Source organism: Sciurus carolinensis, chromosome 5, assembly GCF_902686445.1.
Source record: "Sciurus carolinensis chromosome 5, mSciCar1.2, whole genome shotgun sequence".
Taxonomy (NCBI): Eukaryota; Metazoa; Chordata; class Mammalia; order Rodentia; family Sciuridae; genus Sciurus; species Sciurus carolinensis.
In genome coordinates, this window is record NC_062217.1 from 93,587,163 (window position 1) to 93,604,911 (window position 17,749).

Consider the following 17,749-nt stretch of genomic DNA (forward strand, 5'->3'; position numbering starts at 1 on the left):
ACACAGTTGAAAGGCCAGGTACTGTGGTTAGCAGTTCCACCCAAAGTCAGATGTTTGTGAGTTTCTGTCCTCTTTCAAGAAGTGTGTGGACTGGGAAGCTGAGGAAGGGAGCTGACAGTTCTAGAATGGGCTGAGGGGGCACTCTTACCTCTGCTCTGCAAAGGAGAACCTCAGTCAGCTTGCTAGGGTCCTCTAGTATCATAAAAGTCAGGAAAAGGACTTCAGGGCATAGTTTAGACTAATAGACATTTTATCAGAAGAGTTTTGAGGTCTGTAATTTCTACTTTTTAAATGTTTCTAATGGTGTCTTAGTGTTTAATATTTTTATTTTTCCCAAATATTTTGTCTTTGTACATTAATAATTTAAACCAGTATTTTTACGTTTCTTAAATCTGTTCATAAATTATTTCCAGAAGTACTAAACAAAGATATTAGAGATTCCGAAGCAGATACCTATAGAAAACACTGATAATATGGAAAACGAATTGAATTAAATTAAAACATAATGATACTTTTTCTGCAAATTGATCAGGATTACAAAAGAAAATCAAGTATTGACCAGGAAGAAAGTTTAAATTATTATTCTTACTGGAGCACAATTTGGCAGTACACATGAAAGCAATAAATACCTTTCCTGCTAAGGATTTATTGAAAACTTATGCAAAAGACAGATTTAGTATTGTGAATGAGGATATGCAGGCAATGTTATTTATAAAATTGAGAGATTGAAATTTTGAAATATCCAATAGATAGAGGGCTTGCCTAAATCAAATAGAGTAACTCCATTCAGTAGAAAACTTTTAGCTCCTCTTCCAATAGGGGATGAATATGTAGGATACATAAAGAACTCAAATAGCTAACACCAAAAACCAAAAAGCAAAAACAACAACACTCTAATAAACCAATCAATAAATATTTAAATAGACATTGCTCAAAAGAAGAAATACAAGTGGTCAACAAATATATGAAAAAATGTTCAACGCCCTTAGTAATCAGGGAAATGCAAATCAAAACTACATTGATATTCCATCTTACACCAATGAGAATGGCTATCACCTAGAATAAAAATAACAATAATTGCTGGTGAGGCAATTATTGTAGTGGCAAGGTGCACTCATCCATTGCTGGTGGGACTGTAAATTAGTACAACCAATTTGGAAAACAGTATGGAGATCCCTCAAAAGACCGGAAATGGAACCACCACAGGACTCAGCTAGCCCATTCTTCAATATTTATCCAAAAGAAATAAATCATCATACTATAATGATACAGACACATCAATGTTTATAGCAGTGCAATTCACAATAGCCAAATTATGGAATCAGGTTAGGTGCCCATCAATAAATGAATGGATAAAGAAAATGTGATATGTATATATGTATATATAATGGAGTTCTACTCAGTCATAAATAAGAATGAACTTATATCATTTGCTGGTAAATGGATAGAACTGGAGAACATCATTTTAAGTGAAATAAGTCAGACTCAGAAACAAACCAGACTCAAGGGCTGAATGTTTTCTCTCATGTGGAAACTAAACCAAAAAAACAAAGGGATAAAAAATAAATAAATAAAAAGGGATCATGTGAAAATAGAAGGGAGATTGGTACAGAAGAGATCCAGGAGGAAGAAGAGAAGAAAGGGGGAAGAACTGGGGAATGAGATTGACCTAATTATGCTGTGTGCATGTATGTACATCCCAATGAATTCCACTTTTATCTATAAGACACCAATTAAAAAATAAATAAATAGAAGGAAGATCAATAGAGTAGAGGAAGGAGATCAGAGGGAGGAAGGACAAGGAAAGAGGAAGTACTGAGTATTGAAATGGTGCAAATAATGTTTTATGAATTTATGAATCTGTCAAAATGAGCCCCACTAATATGTCTAACCCCGATGTATCAATAAAAACATAAAAAGCCATGCAACAATTACAAACATGTACTTAAAAATATTAAAAGGCAGGAAAATGTACATATTTTAAATGTGCATCTCTAAATTGGAAAAATGCAAGATATGATTTTGAATACATAACGTGATCCTATGTTTTAAAATTCCACATATGGAATTGACAATGACCTGAAGTGAATATAGCATAATGTCAAGAATTTACTCTGGACTGTTTGATAATGGATAATTCTGAATTCTATCATTCTAATCTTCTCTACTCTCCAGATTGTTTACAGATAGCATATATACTTTGATAATTAGGAAAGCAGAGTTGTTATTTAAGAATAGTGCTTTGGCACATGCTCATAATCCCAGAGGCTCTGAAGGCTGAGACAGGAGGATCATGAGTTCAAAGTCAGCCTCAGCAAAATCAAGGCTCTAAGCAACTCTGTGAGACTCTGTCTCAAAATAAAATACAAAATAGGGCTGGGGATGTGGCTCAGAAGTTGAGTGCCCCTGAGTTCCATCCCCAGTACACCCCCCCCCCCAAAAAAAAAAACAGAATAGAAACAGAATAGTGCTTTCTCCAGGTGGAAACTCACTTCTCTTTTCTCTTTCACACTTCCTTTCCTTTTATTGATTTGAGTAGGGTTCCAATTACACCATAGCCTCTTTCACATTGTTTTTATTTGTGCATCTTTCTGGCCACCTTCGATTATGAGACCCTGAGAGTTCACGTTCCATATACCACCCCTCAAAGTTTCAGCCCACCACCTGAGGAACATTGGTATATTTGAAGAATTAAGTGCATTCTTGTAGCACTGCCTGTGTTCATGAGGGAACATGAAAAAATTGAAATGAGGTTAAGGTTTTCCTATGAACAAGCCATTAAATGAAAAATTGTCCAACATAGCTAATTAAAGGATAACTATGGCATTTCATACTAAGTTCAGTTCTATATTTGTATCTCAGTATATTTTTCCCCTCAAAAATTAAAATGAATATCAGAATCTAGCCTTCCATAATTTGAAAATGTATGTTCACCTCTGTTATTTGCCATTGATCTTTCCTTTGCTTTTCCTTTAGACTGGACTGTTCAATATTCTGGTCAATGGAAACTTGAGTTTATTAATCAGACAAGCCCCACAGAAAGAAGTGCCCTGGATACCAGAAAAATAAAAAGCATGAACTTTTTGATGTGGTAATGTGCAAATATGAAATGTGAAATGATGAGTTCTTCTCTTAATTGTAGAAAGAGAGAACCTGCTTGCATTATGCTGTGAAGAAAAGATTTACCTTCTTTGATTATCTACTCATTATCCTCTTGATGCCTGTCCTGCTTATTGGGTATTTCCTCATGGTGAGTATGCTTATTAGGGCACAGGGAAGAGGTGTAGGAGAACTATACATGACTCATCAGATTTTACTAGGCCTGTGAGATATTGTAAAGAAATAATAACAAAATGAGCTCTTGGTTTATACATGTGCTCCTTGACTTATGATAGTGTTACATCACAATAAACCTCTCAAAGATGAAAACATTGTAGGCAGAAAATACATCTAATATACCTCGCCTATCAAACATCACACTTTAACCACACAGTACTCTGTAGAGTATGGGTTGTTGGTCCCCTGGGATCATGTGGCTGAGTGGTAGCTGCATGCTGGCTGCTGTTTGCTGCCTCCGCTCAGCATTACCAGAAGGTATCGTACTGCATGTCACCAGCCCAGGAAAAGATCAAGACTCAAAATTCAAACTGTGGTTTCCTTTGAATGCCTATCACTTTCCCATAATCATAGAGTTAAAAAATCCTAAGTTGAACCCCTGTGAGTTTTGTAGAATTCATTTTCCATATACATGCAATGTTGACTATGTGAAGTGAGAAGAAAGGTAGCAAAAATAGTTGACCAATGGTAAAATAGTCTGTGCAAGGTCTATCTAGAAAAATAATTTAATCTTGACTTAGTTTAATGTTTTATCTGAAAGAAGCACAGAATTCTGAAAATATTTGGGAAAAATGTTTTCTCTCTCTCTCTCTCTCTCTCTCTCTCTCTCATTCTTTAAGTGGAGTTTATGTTTTTGTACATCTCTCTCTGAATTACTGATGTGTAAGGACCCATCCCGGTGGTGAGATAAAAGACAGATCCTAAGGAATTTGCACCAGGGAGTTGATAAACACAGAAGATATTTATGGGAAATTTTGAAACTCATCTTTCACCTTGATGAATTGAGTCATGCTTAAATGGAAATATATAGTTGGTATAGGAATGCAATCATCTTATGAGAAGAAGATGTAACTTGAGGGTGTTTTGCTTTGCCTTCCAATAGGGTAATAGGTCTGCACTGATTCCTCTGCCCCTCCACCTTTTTTTGACTTCTCTTGTAGCCAGTCCCATCTTTGAGAGATGACTCAGCAAATACATCATTTACTCCAATTAAATAACCACTCCCCCCCACCTTTCTGTAGTTAATAGACCTCAAACCTCAGTAATCCCTGTTAACAAAAGCTCCAATACAAATTCAGTCAGTTGAAATATTATTATCTCCTTAGGTACTTAAATGTTGCAGAATTTGAGGAACTGTAATTAAATATGAAAATGTTGGTTTTGATCTTTTAATTTATGGGAGAGAGAAAACTTTAATTCACTAATAAACACATTATCTGTTTATATCCTTAAAAATATTTTGAGAAATTTTCTATGTATTTAGTATACATCATTGGAATATTTGTATATGGGGGCAGGAGGAATTTGTTGTCAACTATACAACTATATGTAGCAAGGCCCATTTGGAATTTGTTGATATCAGTTCTGCTTTCTAAGAGAGTCCAATGTTTAGACACTGGAGGTCTAAGAAAAAATACAGATTTTAATGACTAACCTAGCTCCAATTGTACATATACACTATTTATTAATGGAGCCTGATTTTGTAAGTTCGTGATACATAAGGAATAAGTGATATGAAAGGCAACCGTAGGGGAAGAGACCAGAAAGAATTGAGTCCCTTCAGAGAAGGATAGGAGGAGAAAGGCTGGTGAACTGGTGACATAGGATAGAAGCACGAGGAAAGAAGACAACAGGATGACAAAGGACTGAACCCCAGGGCTATGCCTCATGAGTAGGGAGAACTTTGCTCCCTCTGTTGGGGGAAAGCTCTAACTGTTAGGTGGTCAGGACCTTAAGGGACCAGAAAGGAAAAGTGAGTTTCTGAGGAGTCTCCTTGATAGAATGCATTTGTCCTATCATTCACCCTGTATTTTCATGGATCTATTATGAGCCAGACACCATGCAAGGTTTAGTGATACCATGATGAACACAACAGGCATAGCTGTTGACCTCATGAGAGTTAGAGGATGGTGGGGAGTCATCAATCAAATGACCCAAATACACAAGAAATCACCATGAAGCAGATATTACACAGGTGATTGGTGTTGATTGCCTAGAAGAAAATGATATCTTCATCTGGTCAGATAAAGTATGGTAAGTTTGACACTGGGAAAAAGTAAAGGAAGATGGAGGCTCCAAATTCCTGGAGGAAGCTGAACTTGGGCTGAGATATGAAGGATGAATTTGCCAAGCAAAGAAGGTAGGTAGGAAGCTTCCAGGTAAAAGGAATATCTATGAAATGGTTCTCCAGAAGGAAGGAGTCTGATGGGAACGGAGGACTTAACAAAAAGCTAGTTAGTGTAGCTAAAGCAGAGTGAGCTAGGAGGTATCTCCTGAGAGAGAGGACTAGGGCCCTAAGCCCTAAGCCCTAAGTTCTAGAGGAATCATGCTGAGTAGTTTAGATTTGTCTCCAAAACAATGAGAAGTTATGAAGAGTTATGAACCAGGATGGGAAAGCTAGAAATCAGATCCCATCCTCAGCAGAAGGTCTGAGGTGAGGGCTGAGAATGTGCATTTCAAACAAGTTCCTGGGTGCTTTCAAGAGCACAACCTGATATGTCTTCAAGAATTTTAGGAAAGATAATAGATGCATAGGAGTGTTGAGATTCAAATGAAGCTAATTGATTACAGTAGTCTTAGACACAAGATGAAGGAAATGTTTGTAAAGCCACTTCTCTTCCACTTACAACAGGTATCCAAGACAAAGCAGAATGAGGTTCTTGTACGAATGCTCCTTGATGCTGGCGTCCAAATTAACGCTAGAGACTGTGTAAGTTCACATTTTTAGTCATTCCAAAATAATATTCAAAATGGCATTTGTAGAGAGTGTACTTGTTATCACTGAAGTTATTGGCTTTGTATTTCTTGACAGTTTTCCATTTAGTTTTCTTTTTTCTCACTGCCAGTCATGCAACTTTGAGGTTATTTATATTCTTCCACTGAACTTGTGAGTACAGAATCTTTATTGATTATAGAACACCTTTCAAAGAACTGGTTTTGACACTGATAAGAAGTGAAGGAAAAGGAAGACTGTGATAACAAAACACTGTCCTCAGTACTTAAGCTGGAGTCAAAATGCCAGCTTGTGAATAGGTCTGCCACATTATACTTAGGTGGGTGGCCAATTACAAATTTGTTGCCTAATAAGTGCTCACTGCATATTAAAAGCTGCTTCTTCATCCAAGAGCCCAGCCACTATTAATAGAGGCCCCTTTTATAAATGAAAGTTAGAGAAGGGCAAAGATCAAAGAAAATCCAAGTGATGTATGTTATGAACTGCAAAAACAATAGCTGCATCAGCTGGCTTCTTCCCATAAGGAAGTGTAAGGTTTTGACTTTTTACCCCTGTACCCCTGTACTCATCTTCCTCCCTTAAATGCTAATAATGGAACAGGCATTTATTTTTGTGGCATTTTATTTGCTTAAATTAATTGGATAAAATTTTAGGTTTCCAGTGTTACATTGAGAAAGGCAAGTTGAAATTTGATTACAGAAAAATAATGTCCATGTTACCATTGTTCTAGGAGAAAGAATATGTCTCTATCCCAGTTTCTATTAATGTTTGCATTGTTTTAGTTTTTGTTAAATTTGAAGAAGGCTTAAATGGAAACAATTTTTTTGTGTATGAGATGGTATAAACTTGCACTAGAAAGTACAAGACAATAAGCTGATGAGATCTGTCTTTTATTTTAAGTAGAATTTTTAAAAATTTGGATAAACTACTATTATGCATTCTGTTTCCCTAAAGAGCTTTGAAATTTATTAAAGAAAGAGATTACTAAAGGTTAAGTAAGAGATTTTTGAAACTTTTTGTCGATCTTTTCATTTGAAAGTAAAACATTTAAAATTTGTGTCTGTGGTCAAAACTTTTCTCAGATATTTTTCTAGTTATTTGTCTTTTTCTGTCTCTAGACAGAGATATTATATTCCTAAGCATACACATATCATGTACATGCACACAGACACCATCTTTTTCCACCAAACATTTTTTCAAAAACTGAATTCTTTTTTTTTTTTTTTTTTTTTGTGTGTGTGTGTGTGTGATGCTGAAGATTGAACCCAGGGCCTACTGCATGGTAGTAAGCACTCTGCTGCTGAAGCATATTCCTAGTCCTAAGACAGTGTTTTATATTTTTACTAATTAAACTCACTTTATTTCACATGGAAAATTCTAGTGTCCTCTTCCGTTCATCATGCCATCACTTAATAAAAATAAATGACTGTAACTTCATTTCCTATAATATTAGAAGAATTTCCAGGGAATAAGGTCTAGAATTAATTCTGTTGGTTTTGATAGTTCAGGATATTATGTCTTCTCTTACCAAAACTATGATTTCTTGGCAGATTTTTTTTCTCTTTTTTTTATTGTAAACAAATGGGATACATGTTGTTTCTCTGTTTGTACATGGAATAAAGGCATACCATTTGTGTAATTGTAAATTTACATAGGGTAATGTTGTTTGATTCATTCTGTTATTTTTTCCCTCCCCTCCACCCTCCCACCCCTCTTTTCCCTCTATACAGTCCTTCCTTCCTCCATTCTTACCACCCACCTTAATCCTAACCTTAAACCTAACACTAACCCCTCCCACCCCCCATTATGTGTCATCATCCACTTATCAGCGAGATCATTCATCCTTTGGTTTTTTGAGATTGCCTTATCTCACTTAGCATAATACTCTCCAATTTCATCCAGTTGCCTGCAAATGCCATAATTTTATCATTCTTTATGGTTGAGTAATATTCCATTGTATATATATACCACAGTTTCTTTATCCATTCATCAATTGAAGGGCATCGAGGTTGGTTCCACAATCTGGCTATTGTGAACTGAGCAGCTATGAACATTGATGTGGCTGTATCTCTGTAGTATGCTGATTTTAAGTCCTTTGAGTATAGGCCAAGGTGTGGAATAGCTGGGTCAAATGGTGTTTCCATTCCAAGTTTTCTGAGGAATCTCCACACTGCTTTCCAGAGTGGCTGCACTAATTTGCAACCCCACCAGCAATGTATGAGTGTACCTTTTCCCCCACATCCTCTCCAACACCTATTGTTGCTTGTATTCTTGATAATTGCCATTCTCATTGGGGTGAGATGGAATCTTAGGGTGGTTTTGATTTGCATTTCTCTTATTACTAGAGATGTTGAACATTTTTCCATATGTTTGTTGATTGTTTGTAGGTCTTCTTCTGTGAAGTGTCTGTTCATTTCCTTAGACCATTTGTCGATTGGGTTATTTGTAGTCTTGGTGTTGAGTTTTTTGAGTTCTTTATAGATTCTGGAGATTAGCGCTCTATCTGAAGTATGATTGGCAAAGATTTTCTCCCACTCTGTAGGCTCTTTCTTCACATTGCTGATAGTTTCCTTTGCTGAGAGAAAGCTTTTTAGTTTGAATCTATCCCAGTTGTTGATTCTTGCTATTATTTCTTGTGCTATGGGAGTCCTGTTGAGGAAGTCTGGTCCTAAGCCGACATGTTGAAGATCTGGACCTACTTTTTCTTCTATAAGATGCAGGGTCTCTGGTCTGATTCCGAGGTCCTTGATCCATTTTGAGTTGAGTTTTGTGCAGGGTGAGAGATAGGGGTTTAATTTCATTCTGTTGCATATGGATTTCCAGTTTTCCCAGCACCATTTGTTGAAGAGGCTATCTATTCTCCATTGCATATTTTTGACCCCTTTGTCTAATATGAGAAAATTGTATTTATTTGGGTTTGTGTCCACGTCCTCTATTCTGTACCATTGACCTACCTGTCTATTTTGGTACCAATACCATGATGTTTTTGTTACTATTGCTTTGTAGTAGAGTTGAAAAATCTGGTATTATGCTAAGGATTGCTTTAGCTATTCTGGTTTTCTTATTCTTCCAGATGAATTTCATAATTGCTTGCTCTATTTCTGTACGGTACATCATTGGAATTTTAATTGGAATTGCATTGAATCTGTATAGCACTTTTGGTAGTATGGCCATTTTGACAATATTAATTCTGCCTATCCAAGAACATGGGAGATCTTTCCATCTTCTCAGGTTTTCTTTAATTTCTTTCTTTAGTGTTCTGTAGTTCTCATTGTAGAGGTCTTTCACCTCTTTTGTGAGACTGATTCCCTAGTATTTTTTTTTTTTGAGGTTATTGTGAATGGGGTATTTTTCCTAACTTCTTTTTCTGAAGATTCATCACTTATGTATAAAAATGCATTGGACTTATGAGCATTGATCTTGTAACCTGCTACTTTACTGAATTAACTTATGAGTTCTAAAAGTTTTCTGGTGGAAATTCTGGGTTCCTTTAAATATATAATCATGTCATCAGTGAACAGGGATAGTTTGAGTTCTTCTTTCCTATTCATATCCCTTTAATTTCTTTGGTTTGTCTAATTGCTCTGGCTAGAGTTTCAAGGACGATGTTGAATAGAAGTGATGAAAGAGGGCATCCCTGCCTTGTTCCAGGTTTTAGGGGGAATGCCTTCAGATTTTCACCATTTAGAATGATATTGGTCATGGGCTTAGCGTAGATGGCCTTTACAATGTTTAGGAATGTTCCCACTATCCCAATTTTTTCTAGTGTTTTGAGCATGAAGGGATGCTGCATTTTATCGAATGCTTTTTCTGCATCTATCGAAATAAGCGATGAATCTTCAGAAAGAGAAATTAGGAAAACTACCCCATTCACAATAGCTTCGAAAAAAATAAAGTATTTGGGAATCAATCTCACAAAAGAGGTGAAAGACCTCTACAATGAGAACTACAGAACACTAAAGAAAGAAATTAAAGAAAACCTGAGAAGATGGAAAGATCTCCCATGTTCTTGGATAGGAAGAATTAATATTGTCAAAATGGCCATACTACCAAAAGTGCTATACAGATTCAATGCAATTCCAATTAAAATCCCAATGATGTACCTTACAGAAATAGAGCAAGCAATTATGAAATTCATCTGGAAGAATAAAAAACCCAGAATAGCTAAAGCAATCCTTGGCAGAAAGAGTGAAGCAGGGGGTATCGCAATATCAGATCTTCAACTCTACTACAAAGCAATAGTAACAAAAATGGCATGGTATTGGTACCAAAATAGAAAGGTGGATCAATGGTACAGAATAGAGGACACGGACACAAACCCAAATAAATACAATTTTCTCATACTAGACAAAGGGGCCAAAAATATGCAATGGAGAAAAGATAGCCTCTTCAACAAATGGTGCTGGGAGAATTGGAAATCCATATGGAACAGAATGAAACTAAACCCATATCTCTCACCATGCACGAAACTAAACTCAAAATGGATTAAGGATCTCTGAATCAGACCAGAGACCTTGCATCTTATAGAAGAAAAAAGTAGGTCCAGAGCTCCAACATGTCGGCTTAGGACCAGACTTCCTCAACAGGACTCCCATAGCACAAGAAATAAAAGCAAGAATTAATAACTGGGATAGATTCAAACTAAAAAGCTTTCTCTCAGCAAAGGAAATTATCAGCAATGTGAAGAAAGAGCCTACAGAGTGGGAGAAAATCTTTGCCAATCATACTTCAGATAGAGCGCTAATCTCCAGAATCTATAAAGAACTCAAAAAACTCTACACCAAGAATGTAAATAATCCAACTGACAAATGGGCTAAGGAAATGAATAGACACTTCACAGAAGAAGATATACAAGCAATCAACAAACATATGGAAAAATGTTCAACATCTCTAGTAATAAGAGAAATGCAAATCAAAACCACCCTAAGATTCCATCTCACCCCAATTAGAATGGCGATTATCAAGAATACAAGCAACAACAGGTGTTGGAGAGGATGTGGGGAGAAAGGTACACTCTTACATTGCTGGTGGGGCTGCAAATTAGTGCAGCCACTGTGGAAAGCAGTGTGGAGATTCCTTAGAAAACTTGGAATGGAAACACCATTTGACCCAGCTATCCCACTCCTTGGCCTATACCCAAAGGACTTAAAATCAGCATATTACAGAGATACAGCCACATCAATGTTCATAGCTGCTCAGTTCACAATAGCCAGATTGTGGAACCAACCTAGATGTCCTTCAATTGATGAATGGATAAAGAAAATGTGGTATATATATATACAATGGAATATTACACAGCCATAAAGAGTGATAAAATTATGGCATTTGCAGGCAAATGGAGGAAACTGGAGAATATCATGCTAAGTGAGATAAGCCAATCTCAAAAAAACAAAGGAAGAATGATATCGCTAATAAGTGGATGATGACACATAATGGGGGGTGGGATGGGTTAGTGTTGGGGTTGGAGTTGGGTTTAGGGAGGGGGGCAGGAATGGAGGAAGGAAGGACTGTATAGATGGAGGGGAAGGGTGGGAGGGGAGGGGGGGAAGGGAAAAAATGGCTAATGAATCAAACAACATTACCCTATGTAAATTTATGATTACACAAATGGTATGCCTTTACGCCATGTACAGACAGAGAAAAAACATGTATCCCATTTGTTTACAATAAAAAAAAATAATAATAATCATGTGATTCTTAACTTTAAGTCTGTTGATATGGTGAATGACATTTATTGATTTCCGGATGTTGAACCAACCTTGCATCCCTGGGATGAAACCCACTTGATCATGGTGCACTATCTTTTTAATATGTGTTTGTTATGCAATTTGCTAAAATTTTGTTGAGAATTTTTGCGTCGATGTTCATTAAGGATATTGGTCTGAAATTTTCTTTCCTCGATGTGTCTCTGTCTGGTTTAGATATCAGGGTGATATTGGCTTCATAGAACGAGTTTGGGAGGGTTCCCTCCTCTCCTATTTCATGGAATACTTTGAGAAGTATTGGAATGAGCTCTTCTTTAAAGGTTTTGTAGAACTGGACTGAGAACCCATCTGGTCCTAGACTTTTCTTTGTTGGTAGACTTTTGATGACCTCTTCTCTTTCATTGCTTGAAATTGATTTATTTAAATTGTGCATGTCCTCCTGGTTCAGTTTAGGTAATTCATATGTCTCTAGAAACTTGTTGATGTCTTTGAGGTTTTCTGTTTTGTTGGAGTATAGATTTTCAAAATAGCTTCTAATTATGCTTTGTATTTCACTCGTGTCTGTTGTGATATTTCCTTGTACATTCTGATTTTTAGTAATTTGAGTTTTCTCCCTCTTTCTCTTTGTTAGTGTGGCTAAGGGTTTCTCAATTTTGTTTATAATTACAAAGAACCAACTATTTATTTTGTTCATTTTTCCGATTGTTTCTTTTGTTTCAATTTCATTGATTTTGGCTCTGATTTTAACTATTTCCTGTCTTCTATTACTTTTGGTGTTTGTTCGCTCTTCTTTTTCTAGGGCTTTGAGCTGTAGTGTTAAGTTGTTTATTTGTTGATTTCTACTTCTTTTGTTGAATGAGTCCCGTGAAATAAATCTTCCTCTAAGTACTGCTTTCATAGTGTCCCAGAGATTTTGATATGATGTGTCTTTGTTCTCGTTTACTTCTAAGAATTTTTTCATTTCCCTCCTGATGTCTTCTGTTATCCATTCATCATATAATAACATATTATTTAATCTCCAGGTTTTGGAGATATTTCTGTTTTTTATTCTGTCATTTATTTCTAATTTCAATCCATTATGATCTGATAGAATGCAAGGTAGTATCTCTATCTTCTTGTATTTGTTAACAGTAGCTTTGTGGCATCAAATATGGTCTATTTTAGAGAAGGATCCATGTGCTGCTGAGAAGAAAGTGTATTCGTTCTTTGTTGGATGGTATATTCTATATATGTCTGTTAAGTCTAAATTGTTGATTGTGTTATTGAGATCTATGGTTTCTTTATTCAATTTTTGTTTTGTTGAGAGAGGTGTGTTATAAATTCGCCTAGTATTATTGTGTCGTGGTCTATTTGATTTCTGGAATTGAGAAGGATTTGTTTGACATACATGGATGAGCCAATGTTTAGGGCATAGATATTTACGATTGTTATGTCTTGCTGATTTATGCTTCCGTTAAGCAGTCCTTCTTTATCCCTTCTGATCAGTTTTGGCTTGAAGTCCACATTATCTGAAATAAGGATGGATACTCCAGCTTTTTTGCTGTGTCCATGTGCATGGTATGTTTTTTCCCATCCTTTCACTTTTAGTCTATGGGTATCTCTTTCTATGAGATGAGTCTCTTGCAGGCAGCATATTGTTCGATTTTTCTTTTTAATCCAATCTGCCAGTCTATGTCTTTTGATTGATGAGTTCAGGCCATTAACATTCAGGATTATTATTGTGATATGGTTTGTATTCCCAGTCATTTGACTCATTTTTGTTGTTTGACATCATTTGGTTTCTCCTTTATTTGGCTATTCCTTTAGGCTAGTTCCTCCCATTGCTGATTTGCATCATTGTTTTTCATCTCTTCCTCATGGAATATTTTGCTGAGAATGTTCTGTAATGCCGACTTTCTTTTTGTAAATTCTTTTAGCTTTTGTTTATCATGGAAGGATTTTGTTTCATCATCAAATCTGAAAGTAAGTTTGCTGGGTATAAGATTCTTGGTTGGCATGTGTTTTCTTTCAGGGCTTGGTAAATGTTGTTCCAGGCCCTTCTAGCTTTTATAGTCTGGATTGAAAAATCTGCTGATATTCTTATTGGTTTTCCCCGATTGTAATTTGATTCTTTCCTCTCGCAGCCTTCAAAATTCTGTCTTTATTTTGTATGTTAGGTATTTTCATAATAATGTGCCTTGGTGTGGGTCTGTTGCAATTTTGTATATTTGGAGTCCTAAAAGCCGCTTGTACCTGGTTTTCCATTTCATTCTTCAGATTTGGGAAATTTTCTGATATTATTTCATTGAATAGATTGTTCATTCCTTTGGTTTGTTTCTCTAAGCCTTCCTCAATCCCAATAATTCTTAAATTTGGCTTTATCGTGATATCCCATAATTCTTGTAGATTCTGTTCATGATTTCTTACCCTCTTCTCTGTTTCATCAATTTTGTTTTCAAGATTAAATGTTTTGTCTTCAGTGTCTGAGGTTCTGTCTTCCAGGTCTTCTATCCTATTGGTTATGCTTTTTATGGAGTTTTTAACTTGGTTTATTGTTTCCTTCATTTCAAGGATTTCTGTTTGTTTGTTTGTTTGTTTGTTTGTTTCAGTATCTCTAATTCTTTATTGAAATGATCTTTTGCTTCCGTATTTGCTCTTTTAACTGTTGATTGGTGGGATCATTTAATGCGTGCATTTGCTCTTTCATCTCCTCGTTTGCGTCCCTGATTGTTTTAATTATGTACATTCTGAACTCCCTTTCTGACATTTCTTCTTCTGTGCTGTCATTGGGTTTTATTGATATAGTATCTAGGTTTGTTTGGGACATTTTCTTCCCTTGTTTTCTCATATTGGTCAGATATCATTGGGACTCTGAGATATTGCAGATTTCCTCTTTGACTTATAGTGTCCCTGTAGATTTCCAGTGTATCACCTCCCAGCCTTCAGTAGCCTGATGTCTTGGAGGAACTTGATAATGCAGTGCTTCTGAATAAAGCTGCCCCTAGCCCACTACTGGGTCCGGGGCTCGGGCTGGTTCTGCGTGGAAATCCTCTCACTGGCGGTCCTGCTCCTAGAAGCTGGCTATAGACAGAGCCTGCCCCTGACTGAGGGAGCCAGGCTACTAGGGGAAAGCCTCTCCCTGTCCTGCCTTGGTCGCAGAAGCCGCCTGAGGGCATGGGCTCGCTGCTGGGTTCAGGGCTTGGGGTTGGCTCTGTGCAGAAAAGTTCTCACTGGGCGGGCCTGCTCCAAGAAGCTGATTGTGGACCCCGCCTGCCACCGGAGGGAGCAGGGCTGCTTGGGGAATTCTCTGGCTGCCCTGTCCTGGTCCTAGAAGCTGCCTGCTGGACAGGGCCTGCCACTGAGTCCCGGGCTTGGGGTTGGCTCTGTTGGAAAAGCTCTCACTGGGTGGTCTGCTCCAAAAAGCTGGCTGTGGATCGAGCCAGCTGCTGGAGGGAGCAGGGCTGCTTGGAGAAGTCTCTGGCTGCCCTGCCCTGGTCCCAGAAGCCAACTACGGGCTGGGGCCCACTGCTGGGTTCAGGGCTTGGTGTTGGTTCTATGCGGAAAAGCTCTCACTGGCGGGCCTCCTCCTAGTAGCTGGCTGTGGATCAAGCCTGCTGCCGGAGAAAGCAAGGCTGCTTGGGGAAGACTCTAGCTGCCCTGCCCTGCTCCAAGAAGCTGTCCCTGTCCAGGCCTGCCGCCCGGGCCAAGTTTCACCCAGTGGGAGAGACTCACCCCATGGCTCTATGTTGGTCCGAGTCTTTCAATGCCTCCCCTTGTTGAATCCTGGGTTCTGGAGCGACGGGGAGATGCAGTCACCTTCTAGTCCACCATCTTGGATCCCCCTCTTGGCAGATTTTTGAAAGGCAAAATTTTGAACACAAATTTCCCCATTATAAATTTTTTTGACCTGTAGTTAGTGTTTTAAATTAGTACCAACGGAGTATGACTGTTATATTATAGTACAAAATACAGTACAAAATATGGACTTTAGTAAACTAACTGTGGACTTCTACGTCAAACTGCTAGGATCTTGTAGGTGATCTAAATGATATGAACAGCCACCTTCTTCTGACAGAGGATTTTGATTGTAAAACATGGCAGATAGTATTTACAAAAAGGTTCATGGGGAAACTCTCTAAGGGAAAAGATAGTAAATGATCAGGGTGATGCTTGCCCAAGTATATAAAATTCCACAAAGAAATGTTGGTATAATTAAGCATAGTTAGTGTATTATTATAAATTTATCTTACATATTACCATAGTTACATTCTGTAATTTGGAATGGAAAACAAGAAGACATGGATGACTTATAGAATACTGACACATATATGGAGGCAGAGGAGAAAACTTTTCAGTACAAGATGGTTTGTAGACTGTTCTGCTTAGGCACACAATACAAATGTGAATAGTTGCTTAAGAAACTAGATGCTGAAGTCTGTAGAGAGCCTGGTTGATGAGCTGTAATGTTGGCCCTTTGTGTTTCAGTATGGCTGCACTGCATTACATTACGCCTGCAAAATGAAAAACCAGACTCTCATCCCTTTGCTCCTGGAAGCCCGTGCAGACCCCATGATAAAGGACAAGGTAAGGATTTGTGAACCAGGGTCTGAAGTTCCCCTCGCAGCATAATCTTCTAATCCAGGCCTAGCAGTGAAGGAAATCAATCTCCTTTCATGTGAATAATGGTAAAATTAACCATTCTAATGAAAGAATAAAGTTAGGCCACTACTTTCAGAACTGAATGACATTTAAAGGCCTTGCCAAGCCTTAGGGTCTGTTATATTTGCATTGACATTTGCTTCTATTGAAAATAAATAACTGAAGTTTCTTTTTCTCCTCAGAATGGTGAGAGCTCATTGGATATTGCACAGAGACTAAAATTTTCCCAGATTGAATTAATGCTAAGGAAAGCACTGTAATCCTGTAACCTCACAGATAGAGATAGCTACAAAGTTAAAGGACTGGATTCTATCTCCATCTTGGACTTCTGGTCTGAGCAGCTCCATCTGGGTGTCTCCACTTTATGCAGATAAAGATGCTGCCATAGTTAATGTTTTTGAAGAGCCTTTCATTTATAATATTTTTTACACAGCAGAACACATGATGGCCACCATTTGTCTAGGAAAACATTAAAGTTGTTGGCGTCTCCACTTCTGCCCAAAACTGATATTTCAAACTCAGTTTCTCCTGAAGAAGAGGATCTGTGTTATTTGAGATATTTTTCTCCTAGTTGTGTCAGGCTTGTAGCATCTGTTCTGTCTATCTCATGCACTAAGAGACAAATTGTTCCTCTCAGGCCCCTTTAACTACTAAGAGGAAGAATCAATGTACATTTGTATAGAACTGTGTAAATGTTTGTGTGTGGGTTCAGTGAGTCCAATGTAAACATTCCTTGGGTGAAAACAACTTCAATAAAAACACCTCTCAGTTGTCAGTGTTACGTGTTTATACCCCAGAAATTAGCCAATGCTACAAAGCAGAGTTTCCCCCAAACTGCCCCCCGCCCAGTACTGGTTTACCGGCACACCACTAGACATTTTGGTATCAGTTTACAAACAAAAACTATCTTGGTTTGAACAGTATATGGAACTGTCAAAATGTCTGTTCAAAAATATCTTCAGCGGGTGAGGGGAGGTCAGTGGAAGTGTATGCTAGCATGCATGAAGACCTGGTTTTGATCCCCACCAAAAAATAAACTAAAAATAAAATAAAATCCTCTTATAAACACAAGATGATTACTAATCTCATAAGTTTTATTTATTTTATATTTTCATGACGGTGGGGATTGAACCCAAGTCTAAACATGACCACTGCTGCACCCCCAGCTCCAGTTTTGTTCATTTTATTAATAAAATTTAAAATATTGTTGGAACTTATTTAGACAAAGAAATTTTTCACACAAAAATAGAAAAACATAATGAGGTGGTATCTGGATTGTATTTCTAAGTGAGAGACTATGAATACCAAAATATCTATTTTACTTTCTCTGTGAATG

At 37.3% G+C, this 17,749-nt stretch overlaps 1 protein-coding gene across 1 annotated transcript in view; it reads left to right on the top strand.

Annotated features, from left to right (window-relative positions):
- Ankrd22 (ankyrin repeat domain 22) overlaps window positions 1-17,219 on the top strand; it is a 48,875-nt gene extending 31,656 nt beyond the window's left edge. Inside the window, exons 3-6 of the mRNA XM_047554079.1 lie at window positions 3,143-3,250; window positions 5,969-6,046; window positions 16,240-16,338; window positions 16,596-17,219. Coding sequence (XP_047410035.1) covers window positions 3,143-3,250; window positions 5,969-6,046; window positions 16,240-16,338; window positions 16,596-16,673 — 363 coding nt within the window. The 3' untranslated portion in view covers window positions 16,674-17,219. The remainder of the gene's footprint in view (window positions 1-3,142; window positions 3,251-5,968; window positions 6,047-16,239; window positions 16,339-16,595) is intronic.
- Window positions 17,220-17,749: the final 530 nt, after the last annotated feature.